The sequence below is a fragment of the Gopherus evgoodei genome, chromosome 3 (assembly GCF_007399415.2).
Source record: "Gopherus evgoodei ecotype Sinaloan lineage chromosome 3, rGopEvg1_v1.p, whole genome shotgun sequence".
Taxonomy (NCBI): Eukaryota; Metazoa; Chordata; order Testudines; family Testudinidae; genus Gopherus; species Gopherus evgoodei.
The window spans coordinates 219,974,540-219,991,088 of NC_044324.1; the positions used below are offsets into that span (position 1 = coordinate 219,974,540).

Consider the following 16,549-nt stretch of genomic DNA (forward strand, 5'->3'; position numbering starts at 1 on the left):
CAAGCTGCTTAGCTGTGGAGGAGTTAAGAGGACTTTTTTGTGTCCTTTCTTTGATCCCAGCACAGAAGTGTGTTTCCTTGGTCTTTGTCTTGGTTTTGGGGTAGCAAGGGATCTCTGTTTCCCCTGTTACAATGGTTTGTCTGTGAGAATGGTGCATTTGGAACAGTGTCCCCATTAGTGGTGCATCTGATTCGTGTGACCAAAGACGTGATTCACAGTAGTACCAACCACACAAAGGACCATTAAGAACTCTGTGAGGAACTTGATCCTGGCCAAATTAGCTAATCCAAGTAGGCTTCTCTGTGACCAGTCTCAATACTAAACATGTAAGGATTTGCTTTAGAATGGAGGGGGATCCAGTTTGCTGACAAGGCCTTTCTTTTGGTAGGGCAAATCACAGTTTAACCTGACAGGCCTGGGATGGGCACATTATCTGGAATATCCAGATCTGCTGGATCTCTCCAAAGAACTGATATTTTTATTTTTTCCAATCCCAGTCCTCTTTTTTTTCAGTGCGGGTCAGGTGTTGGAAGTCAAACCTATTGATACACTGGTACCCACAGATTAACAAGGAATGTAACTATGGAATATGGTTCTCACTAGGCCTTTGGGTGCTTTCGTTGAACCACCAAATGATTTTTCTCTCCCGTATTTTTTTTTGAAGGTGGTCTTTCTATTGACCATAACTTTAGCTAGTAGGAAAGTCTTTGAGATCTAAGACCTCATTGATAATCCTTCTTTTACTGCCTTTCACAAGGGTGGCAAGGTGTTTTTATTGCTATGTCCACAATTTTTACTAAGGTACTGTAGTATCAGATCTTTCTGTTAACCAGTCTAATGTTATTTGTTTTACTTACCTGGGAAAACAAACTTGGTCTCTGCCTCAGGTTGATTTTGTTCAGAAAGTTTGTGCAGAATAGTTAATCTATTTCTGAGAATAAAGCTACTGAAAAATAGGTAGGTTTGGCAATGGTACAATATTTTCAGATAATTAAAAATATATGTATCTAGTGCCTTAGGTGTTTGGAAGAGAAACTTGAAATTTGCCAGGGAATTTGTCCTGAGGGCAGAGAGGTGCTCTTTGCTATCACTGTGAAAATCCATCCAGATTTGACTAAGGCCTGGTCTGCACACCAATATGGCAGTTATACATGTGATTTTTCTTCTTTTACTAATGTTGTTATACTGGCACAAACCCTGCATACCAATATAGTTCTACCATACTGGAAGGGGAATAAGTACTGTTATAAGACACCTTTATACCATATAACTACGTTCTCACTAGGGGGATCGATCTACTTTAACTGTATTGGCATAGTTAAAGCAGTACAACTTTTGTGCATAGACAGGATTTGTTCTAAAATTTAGGAATGACTATTTGTACATGTAGATGAATTCATTACATGCTTACTCATTAGTCTCTGAATGTCCCATGCCCTGCTGAGAACCATGCTTCATAGGCATATCATTCACACATGCTGTTTCCCACAATCAAAATATCCTTTGGCCTAGTGGAAGAACCATACTTCCCCCTGCCCCCAAAGCCAAGAACAGAACCCAGGAACCACGATTCCCAGTTTTGTGCTACTATCTAGAAAACTACCTACTGGGAAACTGTGTCTTAGCACCCTCTAGTGGCTTGGTGCACAAATGATAACAACCCACTATTATCTGCTAATGGAGTTATTATTTTTAGCTCAAGTGGTAGTGATGAGTAACTCAAGAAAATTGATCAAACTGCTCTTAAGAGCTTGCAGAAATATTCTCCTCTGCCTTTCCAGTAAATATTGCAATTTTCAGGTTAACACAATTTTCTGAGCCATATAAGGATTGCTAAAATGGAGCTTTATAATGGAAATTACTGGCAACCTTAATAATGGAAGGGCTACTGCCTCTCAATGTAATTATCACAATTTTTTTGTACAAAAGCTGGCAGCCTTATCATGTTATCCTGTATACTTCTTGTTCTCTTCTTTGGCATCCTGTTGTTGCCTTTTTTGTGGTTTTTCCATTTCTCTTGCTTTCAGGACTCTGTTTGCTTTTCATTGTCTCTACTGTCACTTTGACATATTTGCCACTTCTCCAGTTAATGCAAGACTGTCGTTATTTTGAGGTGGAACAAGACAACACCAACCTGGCTTATATTAGCCTTAGAACTTTGCATAGCAGATTTGGCATAGTGTCTGTTCTCTCTCCTTTGCTCCCCAAAGAAATGTTAAGGTGGTCAGTGTCATATTTGGAAAAATACTTTTAATTTTGGAATGTAATACTTTTACCTTAAGGGAAACTATAAGTTTGATTCAAAATCAGAATGATCAGTGACCACTTCAAATTTCCCCTGAGCGTAAGGGGAGAGCTTCTAAGTCTTTATGATATCAAACCTACATTACGGAGTTCTAGGGTTAAAGTAGTCCAGGTTTGAATTTCTTGTTCTAGTTCTCATAAAAGGTTGATCTTTCATGCTCTGAATTACAGGGAAGTGATTAAGAAGTTTGGCTCTGCTGTGTGTACCACAACTGAATGCAAGCTAGGCTTTAAGCTGCAGGTGTTTATGCAGTGCATTGTTACTTGAAGCTGTTTTTCCTTTGAGTACTTTTCTATTGTGCAGAAATGGTAGCATAATATGTATAAAAGCAGCATGAAATAAATAAAAGTAACAGCTTATCTCTTACATTTATTCATATCCTGAATGCTGGAAACAGAAAATATAATATAAGATCTTGTCATTATTTGTATCAAATACTATTTTTCTGAAATCTACTGTAATTCAAATCAAAATGAAGCTCAGCGTATGGAAGGGAGAAGATATTCTGTTTTGCAGTACACGCAAGACCCTGTGAACACTGGGTAATTTAGAAATAACTGATACTGCAGTGAATCTTGTGGGAACTTGGGAGTTTCATGGCAATGTTAATTGATTACAGAACTGTTTGATACATTTTCATGAAATTCTAAAAATGCACCAGAAAGTGAAAATGTTAATAGTGCCTATTTTTATTTGTATCTTAGAAGATTAATGCATCCTCCTTCTGCTGAGCAGCAAGGGGAATCAGCTGCCATGCTCAACTTCCAAGCCAACAGGCAGTGAGTTCTGCTCCTGCATGGATTAGAAGCCCCAAACAACAGCTGCCTCCTCTTCAAACACACTTCTGCTCCCCACCCACCCCCAGACTGTTTTTCAGGCCATTCTGCCCCATTATGTCAGAGGCAGTTTGCTGGAGGAGGCTGTCTTAATCCTTGTTGCTGTTTTAAATTGTGGAGGATCCCTTCATCTGCAGCCCAGAGGAGGCATAGAGGATCCACTGAACACCCTTTGAGAGGAAAGCATAGAATAATACACAGATATGAAGAAGGAAATTAGGTAATCGGTGTACAAGCTAGGGAGTTGAAAGATATTAAGGAAATGATCATTTTTGTGGATTTATGCAGCAGTAACTGACGAACAGCTTCTTGGCAAAATGTTGAAATATGTGGCCATTCATGCAATTGCATGAACACATTACACATGAGACTGACCAGAAGGAAACATCTAAGGGCTTTGGCAAGTCTTTACTGCCTAGCAGGCCGTGGAATATTCCTGTGGTTGGTTAAGAAGCAGAACCAGTCCATTAGGAATATTCCTATTGGGGCAGTCTCTAAAGAAAGAGAAGCATAGCAGCTTCAGAGAGTGTTTCAGTAGGCTGAACCCAGGTCACAAGGGAGTTTCTCCAAAAAGGAGAGCAGGGTCAGCATGCAGGGAGAGTACCTGCAGGGTTAGGAGTATGTCACGGGGAAATTTCTGGGGGCTGTAATGTAGCATGCAAGTCCCTTGTATAATAATAATTTGACATATTACTTAAGGGGAGGAATCTAAGTACAAGACTCAAACTTAGTTCCTCATTTCCAAGTCAGGAGGAGTTTTGAGCATTGCAGAACAAGTGCTACATCTATTGAGAGAGAGGTTCATGATGTTCTTCGAGAACCCTGGGAATGACTCCAGTGCCAAATTGATGGATTCCAGAGAAAGCTACATCCCAGGGCCAGCTTTAGGCCAATTTTCATGAAGTGGGTGCCGCACCTAAGAGGGCCCCACAGCATCCAGAAGAAGGGGCCCCGCAAGGTAAGGCCCTGGAAGACAACTGCTGCCAAGGAAGGATCCTCTGCCGAAGTGCCGCCGGAAACAGCGACAACAGATTGAGCTGCCGCCAAAGGTGGCATTTTGGCAGCAGCTCTTTCGAATCAAGACTGTACGTCCTAAAGCCGGCCCTGCTGCATCCATCCCCGTTAGGCAAGAATGTTGATGAAAGGAATAAAGGAATGGAAAACGGATATTTGGAGAACCCTGGAAAAATGTGCAGAAGGGGCAAAGGTTTTAGACTGTATGAATTACATATTTCTTGGGAAATAGGAGAATATATCAAATGTACTTGTCTGGGACTCATTGTAACACAGTGCAATGTATATTTTTTGTCATGCTCCTATTACTATGTTGGCAAATTTGTCATATTTTTATTCCAGGTCTAGCCCAACACACAGATGGTCTGTGGCCCTCTGAAAACACACTGGAGCTGGAAGATGAAAGTTTAGATAGCAGCAGTGACCTTACAGTTTCTGTGAGTGAAGAGGATCAGATAATAAACACAGTTGAACTACAGCAGAGCCTAGGAGATATGGATTGCAAGATGTCCTTAAAATCAGTGAACTCAGAACAAGAAAAAGAAACCTTATCCACAAAAGAACATTTTTCTTTGCAAACAATAAACCGCCATATGACAGATGAAGACTCTTCAGCTAATTCAGCAACAAGAGAGTAAGCCATTAAAGATTTTCTCACTATGATTATTTAGTTAGGACTTTTTTTTGGAGATTGTCCTATTGACAATCTGTATTACTGTAAAATATGTATATGAATATGCAACTTTCTTAGCACCTACACGCAGACATTTTAATGAGGGTCTATTTTTTGTGATTAATTAACTTTGGAACTCCTCAAACAATTTGAGATGCTTGTTTCTATAATTTCCATTAAATGCAGATGTCATACTGTTTTTCTTATTTTTGTATATCAGTTCAGTTGGATAATAGAAATAACTCACTAAACAGTACATTTCATGGTAATTTGAATTTTTCAGGTGGTTAAACTCCCTGGGTATTCAACCTCACAACTTAAAGCAACACGTGAGAGGTGTGCAACTACATCTTAGAAATGCATTGTTTGTTCTCTGTGTAATTCTATTTAGATACTTTTTATGGCCCCCATCACTGTAGTATCAATATGTCTTTCAATCATTAATGGCTTTTATCCTCACAACACACCCATGTGAGGTAGGGAAGCATGATCACCATTTTACATGGTGGGGCGGGAGATTGGGGCACAAGTATATTAAAGGACATGCCCAAGGTCAAAAAGGAAACTTGTGCCAGAGCCAGGAGGTGAATCCAGGTCGCCTGAATCTGTTGTGTCTTGTATCATATCTTGTGGTTGACTCGCTTCACTCTGATGGAGCACTTTGGTGTAAACCAATAAGAATATCACTCCTTCTGCACTGTGAACCTTTGATCTCACAAAGCTTTGTCTCTCTGAGCTCCTGACCAGCTTGTTGTGCAGCTCTTCCGTTCTGCTTGCTTCTTCAGCTGCATTTCTGTAGGGATGGCCCTTCTGTACTCTCCTCCCAGCTCTTTCCCACCTCCTACTTCATCTGGATGTGCCTTTTACTGCTGCTAGTCTCCCTGGCTCCTGTTGCAAGGCTTCCTGCCCACATATTCTCTCCTTTTCCTTGCTTTTCCACTTGCTGGCTTTCCTTCTTTTTGCTCCTCCTAGTCCCTAGCTGCAAAGGTTCTCCCTGTTGCCTGCTTGATTGTACCCACTCTTCTCCAATGGCTGCCTGCCATTTACCTGCCTTGCCAGCTTCCCAATATTCTTCTTCTCTTCCTCCTCTCGCTCAATAATGCTCAGCTTCCTTACTGTTCTGGATCCTAACAGCCTCCCAGTGGCCATTATCAGGAAAAGCCACCCTCATAAATACATACATTCCTCTGTTTCTGCTGCCCACCTGACGTCTCCACTTGTCTTCCAGATGATGCTACCTGTCTGATTTTTTTCCCTCCTTCATCCTTGAACAGTTCACATGCAAAATGTTTAGGACTGATGTGGTTAAACATATTCAGGTGGTGATTAGAGGCATGTGAGCTAGTATAGAAATAAAAACTGTTATATTAGTTTGGGGAGAAGACTATGTAGCCAAGAAAAATAGCATTTGTTATCCAACAAGAATGAATGAGACTTATATAATTTTTTAAACCAATCTCCCCACTGATCCTTTATCTATTTGGTCCTTTGTCTTTTTAACATGTTTAACATATCTTTCCTTTTTTTAATACACCTCTACCTCAATATAATGCTGTCCTTGGGAGCTACAAAATCTTATCGCGTTATAGGTGAAACCATGTTATATTGAACTTGCTTTGATCCACCGGAGTGCGCAGGCCCGCCCCCCCCCCGGAGCTCTGCTTTACCGCATTATATCCAAATTTATGTTATATTGGGTGGTGTTATATCGAGGTAGCGATGTATATGCACATGCACATATAGTCTTATTAGAGAATAATTTCAGTAATGGTTCATATTTTAATAGATGATAAATAAGCAGAAAAACACAAATATCCATTAAAATACATTTCTGCAACGTTATCATTTCAGTTTTTCAAACCATGTGTTGGACTATTGCTTACTACAGAAACATCTAATTTACATCTAAATAGCTTTTATAGAGTTTTCCTTTTGTGTAACACCTGTTAATCTTAGCACTTCATACGAAAGTTGTATAGAGTGGTTGATTTTGCTAGAAAAGTCAGAGTTGAACAGTGGGAATGTAACCTTTTGTCCTGTCCCTATAGATTTTAGTGACTTTCAGCTGCTGAAATAAACTGATGGAAAATATTGCATGTTGTTCTTAAGCCTGGATAAATTAGAGGGAAGATTTCATTGTTCTCGTTATCTCTGGAATATGACTCAAAGCTTAAAGTGGGTAATGGCCTCTAAAACTGTCAAGTCTTAGTTTTTCAAGGTCATAAAAATGTGATCACAGTTGATCCATTTCTACAGGAATTATACAGATTTTATTTTGCTTTTGTTTTTGAAAATTTAAAATACAGATAGAATACAAAGTATTTGCATCTGGGAAAGAGCCTGTGGAGAGACAGGTAGTTTCTTCATAGTTAATTTTGTAAGTAGGAAGCATTTAGACCCCACTGCCCTATTAGTCACTCAAATTCAGACTTTAATGTTATGATATTTTTCAGAGTAACTCTCAAATGGAAAGATTTTTCACAAAGTTTTAAAATGATTAATAAATGAGTTTGTGATACAAATAGCCTCTGTAAAAAATATAACCTCTTTTTGAAATGTGGTCTGAAGATGTGACATTTATTACTGTTCTTCTACCCTACAAATATTTTGTTGTAAACTAGTCAAACTTTCCGTATAGTTATTAAAACAAACAAACAAAAAACACTAGTGCACAGGTTGTATTTGAAGAAATTAGGTTGTTATTGAGCAAAATTTTAATGATTGGGTATTGAACTGAAATGGTTCTAGTTTGAGCTGTCAGTCTCTTTGTATCTTCGTTAATTCTTAAGCATGGTATTGTGACAGCAGTGCCACCTCTACCATTTATCACTTACCTCTGGGTTTGTGAGTATACTTTGAGTTACTATTGGTTAAAAGTAGTAAGGGTGCGTGTGGAAAGGAAATCACAGAGACAGACTATTTTGAGGCTGATGTTTCACTGAATTAAAAACAAAACAAAAATCTTTACTGCACATCAGCAAGTCCACTGGTTTTCAGGTGACATTATGTGCATCCAACTTAGTGGAGAACAGTGGAGCATCCTCAGTTAAATTTTCAAATTTTGTTTGTTGTGCAAATATATTTTGTAAAAAGTCGTTTTTTTTCCAAATTAGTTTTTTAATGTCACATTTTAGCTTACTGTGAGTTAATACAACGCAATTACAAACTGCTTAAAGTATGATTTTTATCTTGGATATACGGACAAGCTGTTACCTGTGGAAATACATGAATGATGTTGCTATGATAGCAGTTTTTTTTTAAAAGCTTGTAATCTAGTTTAAGGAAGCAGACATATTCACTACTTTCCTAAACAGCTGAATGAGTCAATTTTGATGTCCAAGTTGTTAAATTAATAAAATATAAAAAGTAGTGAGCTCAATTCATGATGAATGAGTTTCTCTCTTCATCTGCCGGAGTGTGATGGTGCACATATGTTTAAAATATTCCACTGTAAATTCAACCTATATTGTGGGAACCAAATAGGAGAGATGAGTAATCTGTTCTTTGCACCTGTTCATTTCTTGGCCTCTCTGCTGAGCCTGCCAACAAGTGCTCTAGATTTTGCTAGTTTTGGTTGTAGTTTTTGTGATGTCACCTTGTTTACTGTGATTAGTACTCAGACCTGTAATTCATTTCACATAAAGTACTGAACAGTTATCATATAACAACGGCTGTTCTCTTCTGATTTGTAACAGATTTGAACCAGTGAACTAGAAGCAAAAAGCTCCATATCTTTATTTTTTTTTTCATTCCTCAGAGCTATCCAGTCTCTATTTAAAGGGCTAAAAAACCAAAACCAAAACCAAAAAACCCCAGAGAATTAGTGCATAGAAAGATGATGACTATTTTAAGGCTTGTGTTAGGGGGCGGGGGAGACAGAGCTTTTGCCAGCGCTGTTTCAGTTGCATTGAAGAGGACTTAGCACAGATGGATTGTGCATTACAAAATGTAACACATAATTCAAGCTGTCAGCTTAATCAGACTGTTTCCAGGAAGCAACCTGTAAAAGAGAAGGACCCCTTGTTTGCTGACCTCTGATCCATAGCCTGCTGCAGATTGTCATACATTTTGTTTCTCTTTATGTTGGTGTCCCTTCCTTCCCCTTCTTTTTGTTATTGTATTCCCTTCAAGTGGCACCCTGGAAAGACCACCCAGAGGGAGTAAAACAATAAGAAATGAGCTAGCCACTAACATACAGGTTTTGTAAGATTTTAGTAAAAGAAAAAGTACTGTTTAACTACATATGTGATCTCTGGTATTGCTGTATGTATTACAAGTCCAAAAACTGCATGCACAGCTGTTTAAATTTAATTTTTCTTTGTAGTGGAAGACAGGGCTTTAGTATTTTTGAGAACAAGCAAAGCTTAGCAAAGTTTAGTGAGAACAAATTTCAGCTTTATATATGAAGGACTTATACCATCATTGCAAAGTGAACAAAGCGTACTAAACTGTTATATATTATAAAAACCTTGATTTGGCTACTAGACTTCTTAGAACTTGTAGCCCAGCTGTGTTGTTGCTTCATGGAGTTCTTCTGTTGAAACTCCTTAACAAAGGAGGCCATCTGAAATCAAAATCTGAATGGCTATTTACACCTCTGTAAAAGGATTAGCAATGCTGCATTGTTACAATGTTTAAATCTTAATTTGCATCATTATAGAGGTGTAGCTTCATCAAATCCCTGGTAGGTCCCAGTTATGTTTTTGGACCTGTAGGTGGTCACTAAATTTATTCTGTTAGTGGAGGTAAAGGAATTAAATTGCTCATTGTGTCAGTAATTTTAAGAAATTATCTCAGGATCTAATTGACTTTGGATAGTTTAAATGCTATTGCAGATTATTACTGTATATTGGTTGTTGCATGTAGTTGCAAGATGTGTCCCATACATAGGAAGGGAATGTATGTATATTGCTATGGAGTTTGTACATACATCTCTTAAAGATGTTCCTTTTGGATTTACAGGAACATGTTTTCACTATAGATTGGCCCAAGCTGCAAAGTTGAGATCTGGATTTTGAAAGCCCCCTGTCCCATTGTTCCTGCAGCACTCAGATCTGAAGTTTCAATTCAGGCCTGTCTCTGGTTTTAATATATATGAGCATCATACGGACTGTGCAAGGGATGTTTAAAAACTGAAACTGTTGTATTACTTTCCTTTGGGAGAAAATAGTCTAGTAAAGTGGTTCTCAACCAGGAGTCCGGGGCCGCCTGGAGGGCCATTAGCAGTTTCAGGGAGTCTGCTAAGCAGGGCCAGTGTTAGTCGCTGGAGCCCAGGACAGAAAGCCGAGGTCCCCCCACATGAGGCAGAAGCCTGGGGAACCTGAGCCCCACCACCAGGGGTTGAAGCTGAAGCCTGAGCAATGTAGGTTTGCAGGGTCCCCATGCAATTGCCCCACTTGCTACCCCTTAATGCCAGCCTGGGCTTTTATACACCAAAAAACAGTTATTATGGCACAGGTGTGCCATGGAGTTTTTATAGCATGTTGTGAGGTCCTAAGAAAGAAAAAGATTGAGAACCTCTGATCTCACAGAAAGTACAAATAACACTTTTGTAACCACTTTGTATAAAAACCAGATTAATTTTTTTAACCTTTTAAAAAAAAATTAACATGTAGATACTATAGACTCATACGTATAAAGTTCATTTGGTAACAGGGAAAGATGATCAGAGTTTAAAGAAAGCCAAGAAATTTTTTTGTGTTTGGGAATCAGCTTCACAGGCAGTTTCATTATAGCAGATGCCAGTAGAACCCGCTACAGCTAAAGGCAACCTGCAAGGGAAATAGAGGGCTTGTGCTCTTTTTTTCTTTATGAAGGGTTTTAAAAAAGATGCGTGTGTGTATATCTATGTATATATGTGTGTATATATATGATCATCTGATCATATATATAATGTACATATTTTTTCTGTTATTAAAGGTTCAGGTTCTAACTGGCAGACTGTTTGAATAACAAGTAAAGTATTTACATCACAGAAGTCAAGAGAGTGAAAGATGAGCAAAGAGTGAAAGAGAGTTAAATACTTCGTGAACACCTATGTAACTTCAACATCAAAAAATGTTCTGGAGAAGAGACGCCTTTAGATTCAGCGCTGTCACATCTTCAGATAAAGGACAAGAGGTCACAAAATACATGTTCTGAGCCTTCTGGTGCAGTAGTTCTCAACCTTTCTTGACTCAGGACCCATTGGTAGACATTGGTGGCCTGCTGCAACCCAGTAAATAGCTTTAGTGCAAAAAACTCCTGGCTCACTAAATATTTTTTACCATGATCTATAATATATACGTTAACCTAATAGGTACTAAATAAGTATACTGTGCGTACCAGAGCAATGGGTCCTATACCGTGGGGCTGGTTGAGCTTGGCATTCTACTCCGGACATTGCGACCTGGTGCATGGGATCACAATGGCATTCATTCAAATTTGGCCTGGCTGGACCCCCATCATCATGACAGCAATGCAGTTGAACCAAACCTGAGTGGTGCTACAACCCCGTGCACCACGTCGCAACATCTGGAGTGGCGAGCCGAGCCCAGCCAGCCATTTGGATCAGAGAGTCACCACTGCAGGGTCAGCGTGAGGCCTACCACATGCCCCTTTGACGTATTCTGGCAACTCAATTATGGATCGTGATCCCTGGGTTCCTCCAATTAAATCAAGGAAGACCAGAGTTTACATTCCAGATATTCCTAGAGTAAAAAACAACCAACCAAAAACACACGCAGGAAGAGAAAATATCTCTTTAATCTCAGCCTTTCTGGCCTTTTCTTACACGTCGTAAAGAAGCAGAGGGCACAAACCCATTCTGTAAAAATACTTAGCAGGCCATTCTTAAAGTTGCAGTGCATTTTCTATTTTAACCCCTTTGCAGAGGCTCTCATAGCTTTCTGAAATATTCACTTTTGGGGTTGAAATGTTGTGTGCTGCTTCACTTTTCAAAGAGGGTGTGCTTCTGTGTGTGTGTGTACATAAAAGGATAAGCTAAGTCCATTCCTTTCAGCCATTTTTGAGTAAAAGTGTGTGGAAAAAATACACTTTAGCCCTATAAAAAAAATTCTGGTGTGTTTTTGAGCATGATTCGAGAAAGTTGTGAAAGGTGAAATTTGACATGGAAACAGTCCCTCGTTAAGGATTAGCCTGTGGTTTTGGTTTGGGGGAAAGGAAGGATTAATTTCTCAAAGTTATTGTGTTGGTGAGTGGGATATATTACCCTCCCTCACAAGTGCTTGATACTGTGTATCTTTGCTAGTCCTGACCCATGTTCATCTACTCCCCCATTTGAAATAAACACCAAAAGGCACCTCTCCACATCAAGGGCAGTAAACAAATTTGGCATTTGTAGGACAAGCCATTTTGGAGACGAGGTGGGCTGAAAAAAGTTAAGAAAACTTCCAAAAAGTCAATAAGAGGTGAATATTTTTTTAAACACCGCGAGTAAGCGTTCCAAAAGCTCTTGGCGTTGGCCTAGCTCTGATCCCATTGAAGTGAGTGGTAAATTGAAAATCACATTCCATGGCTGTAAAACTCCTTTTCTGATACTTTATTTTGCCAAACATCCCAGTAGTGTGTGTTTGAAAGAGATACTAACTCCTCCCCCATCTCTGCAACTCTTTCTCAAAGGGCTAGGACATTTTGCAGTTAATGGGGGAAAACAGTATTTAACCCTTTCCTACCCCTTTATTACTTTTTCCCCTCACCCCTAAGCCCTTGTTTTATATTTTTCCTGCTCATACATATTTGTTTCTCTGCTTATTGATCTGCCTTTACATGTGAAGGATTGTTAGCTTGAGGTTTCTTGTGGATAGAGGGGAGGTCAGGAAGACAACATATATCAGGAAGTGCAAATGTGCCCTGCCATCTTATTGCCAATTTCACTGACCCTGGTAGACATTGAAGTCCTTGTGAAGCTCTCTGTCATCTGTGGATGAGAAATGCTATATAGGCATAAAAGGATAATGGATTATAGATTTTGATTCTGGGTTATAATTATGGATTCTTATTCCTTATGTGGTCAAATCTACAGCAGTCTCCAAAAACTAGAGCAAAGTACTGATTTCTGTGAAGTTGGCAGGAACACAAAGACAGCCCCTGAAAACAAGAACATGCATTTACCCTAATTAAAAATAAAACACATATTGGTGCTATTGAAACATGGCGTCCAAAGTGTACCGAGACAACTGGCAGAAATGTAAAAGAATTGATGGAGTTCAAGATTTTTTTCTTTTTCTACAGAGCTACAGCAATATTGTTTTTGCTGAAAGGTAATTCTCAGTTTCACTAGCAATATAAATGTAGATTTAGCACTTTTCAAAAAAGCTGTTTATGTAGTATTCTCTTTCATATCTGGTTTTCCGCTTACCGTATTCATTTACTTTGTTTTGGGAGTCTGTCTGAGTTCTGTCTTTTTTGTCAAGACTTTTAACTTTTTTGTAAACCTCTTAGTGTGAGTGAAAGATTAAAATAAGGATACAAATCAAAATATTTTAGAATTTGCTCAAAGGCAAATTCTATCTAAATGCATACATATGTTTGACTTGTGCTCAGTAGAATGCAGTTTTAAAAGCTTTAAAGCATTGTTTGTTATCTGTCTTCAGGGATTGTTTGTCATTTGAAGGATTCTCCCGTTTACTCCAGTTCATAGAAGATTTGGTGGCGAAAGCAGCACCTGAATGCTTGGCTTTATACCAAAGTGAAACCATAAGTTCGGCAGAAATGAAGAAGTTTATAAGGTTGGTGCAACTTTCATTTGTTCTACACCAACAGAACTCTAAATTTAAAAGTAGAAATTTGAAATGGATAGTATTTCTTCTTCCCCAGTCCCATCTTATTTGTATTGGCCTTTTGCTTTAGTGTCCCTAGCTGTAACATCTATAAATAAAATTTTCTTTAAATTGTTTGTTGGCTACTAGCTTGGAATTTGGCTCTGGTGACTGGAAGCTGTTGCCCCTGGCAGCTGTTCAGCGATCTTTGAGATATAAACTGCTGGTCTGTGGTCTTCATTCTGTTGATGAAAAGGAGCAGAGAAAGAAAGAGCTCCTCCAATCCAACATCTACAGTAGTTAACAAAAAACCACACTTCTTATGTCAGCAAAAAGCTGAAATATGACTTTAGGAACCCCAGCCCACCAAATAATTTTAATAAATAAGGGCTCTACTCAGCCTATATGTTCAGAAGGTTACTCTAGCCCCTGGAAATGGCCATTAGTGCTGGGATTAGTGTAAAAAGTGATGATACCACATTCTTCTTTCTGGGTTGGCAGCAGAAAATGCACCAAAAGCCAAACAGTAATGAAGAATGTATGTAAATAGTTGTATGATATTGTCCTGTGCCTGTCTGCAGCTATGAAACCCATCGTTTGGCACCTCACTATGTCTACAAAAGCAGGCATTGGGAGTGAAAGGTCTTTATTGTATTTATTAAAGATAGACATCTTTAATTAAATGCTGCCATAAAAAAAGATCTGTTTATTTTAGGGAGTCATAAGGAACGTTTCCAAAACAAGTTAGAATTATTTGCCCATACAATGGGTATAATTAGAAATAGTTTCCTGCGTCAACATGGTATTTACCTTCACTGTGGCAACTCCAATAATCCCTATGCTTATAACTATATTTAAGAACATAAGAGTGACGATACTGAGTCAGACCAATCATCCATCTAGCTCAGTGTCCTCTTGTCTTCCGACAGTGGCCAGTGCCAGGTCTTCAAAGGATGAACAGAACAAGGCAATTGAGTGATGCATCCCCAGTCATCCAGTCCCTGCTTCTGGCAGTCAGAGGTTTAGGGACACTCAGAAAATGGGGTTGCTTCCCTGATCATCTTGGCTAATAGCCATTGATGGACCTATCCTCCATGAATTTATCTAATTCTTTTTTAAACTTAGTTATACTTTTTGGCCACCACAACATCTCCTGGGAACAGGCTGACTGTGTGTTGTGTGAAGAAATACTTCCTTTTGTTTGTTTTAAACTTGTTGCCTTGTTAATTTCATTGGACATTGCCTTGTTCTTACGTTATGCGAAGTGGTAAATAAAACATATTTATTCATTTTCTCCATTCATGATTTTATAGACCTCTATCAGATCCCGCCCCCACTCTCATCTCTTTTCCAAGCTGAACAGTCCCAGTCTTCTTACTGTCTCCTCGTATGGAAGCTGTTCCATACCCGTAATCAGTTTTGTTGCCCTTATCTGTAGTTTTTCCAATTCCAATGTATCTCTTTTTGAGAGGGGGCAATCAGAGCCGCATGCCTTTCAACATGTGGATGTACCATAGATTTATATAGTGGTGTAATGATATTTTATGTCTTATTGTTCATCTGTTTCCTAGTGGTTCCTAACACTATTAGCTTTTTTGGCTGCCACTGCACATTGAGTGGATGTTTTCAGAGAACTATCCACAAGATTCTTGAGTGGTTACAGCTAATTTAGGCCACATCATTTTGTATATATAGTTGGGATTATGTTTTCCAATGTGCATTACTTCCTATTTATCAACACTGAATTTTTTCTGCCATTTTGTTGCCCAGTCACCCAGTTTTGTGAGATCTCTTTGTAACTCTTTGCAATCAGCCTTGGACTTAACCATCTTGAATAATTTTGAATTGCCTGCAAACTTTGCCATCTGACAGCTTACCCTTTTTTCTAGATCATTTATTAATATGTTGAACAGCACTGGTTCCAGTACAGATCCCTGCAGGACCCTGCTATTTACCTGTCTCCACTGTAAAAACTCACCATTTATTCCTACCCTTTGTTTCCTATCCTATAACCAGTTACTGATCCATGAGAGAACCTTTCCTCTTATCCCATGACTGCTTACTTTGCTTAAGAGTCTTTGGTGAGAGACCTTGTCAAAAGCTTTCTGAAGTATACTATATCCGCTGGATCACCTTTGTCCACACACTTGTTGACCCCCTCAAAGAATTCTAAGAAATTAGTGAGATATGATTTCCCTTTGCAAAAGCCATATTGACTCTTCCTCAACATATTGTGTTCATCAGTGCGTCTGATAATTCTGTTCTTTACTGTAGGTTCAACCAAATTGCCTGGTACTGAAGTTAGGCTTACCAGTCTGTAATTGCCAGGATCACCTCTGGAGCCTTTTTCAAAATTAATGATACATTAGCAATCTGCCAATCAGCTGGTACAGAGGCTGATTTAAGCTAGCGGTTCTCAACTTTTCCAGAGTACTGTACCTATTTCAGAAGCCTGATTTGTCTTGCATACCCCAAGTTTCACCTCACTTTAAAAACAACTTGCTTACAAAATCAGACAGAAAAATACAAGTGTTGCAGCATGCTATTATTAAAAAATGGCTGACTTTCTCATTTTTATCAAATAATTATAAAATAAATCATTTGGAAAATAAATATTGTACTTACATTTCAGTGTATAGTATATAGAACAGTATAAATAGGTCATTATCTATATGCAATTTTAGTTTGTACTGACTTTGCTAGTGTTTTTTATGTAGACTATTGTAAAACTAGACAAACATCTAAATGATTTAATATACCTCCTGGAAGACCTCTGTGTACCCCCAGGGGATGTGTACCCATGGTTGAGAACCATTGATTTAAGCAATAGGTTACATAGCAGAATTAGTAGTTCTTCAATTTCATATTTTAGATCCTTCAGCACTGTTGAGTCATATTGTCTGGTCCTATGACTTATTACTGTTTCATTTATCAGTTTAACTACTGTTGATGTCGAGGCCCC

At 38.7% G+C, this 16,549-nt stretch overlaps 1 protein-coding gene across 3 annotated transcripts in view; it reads left to right on the forward strand.

Moving 5' to 3' along the window:
* Positions 1 to 16,549, forward strand: part of KIZ (kizuna centrosomal protein) — a 103,047-nt gene that overhangs the window by 43,234 nt on the left and 43,264 nt on the right. For all 3 annotated transcript variants that reach the window (XM_030558123.1, XM_030558126.1, XM_030558125.1), the window contains exons 6-7: positions 4,498 to 4,789; positions 13,423 to 13,557. In XM_030558123.1, the coding sequence (XP_030413983.1) occupies positions 4,498 to 4,789; positions 13,423 to 13,557 (427 nt within the window). The remainder of the gene's footprint in view (positions 1 to 4,497; positions 4,790 to 13,422; positions 13,558 to 16,549) is intronic.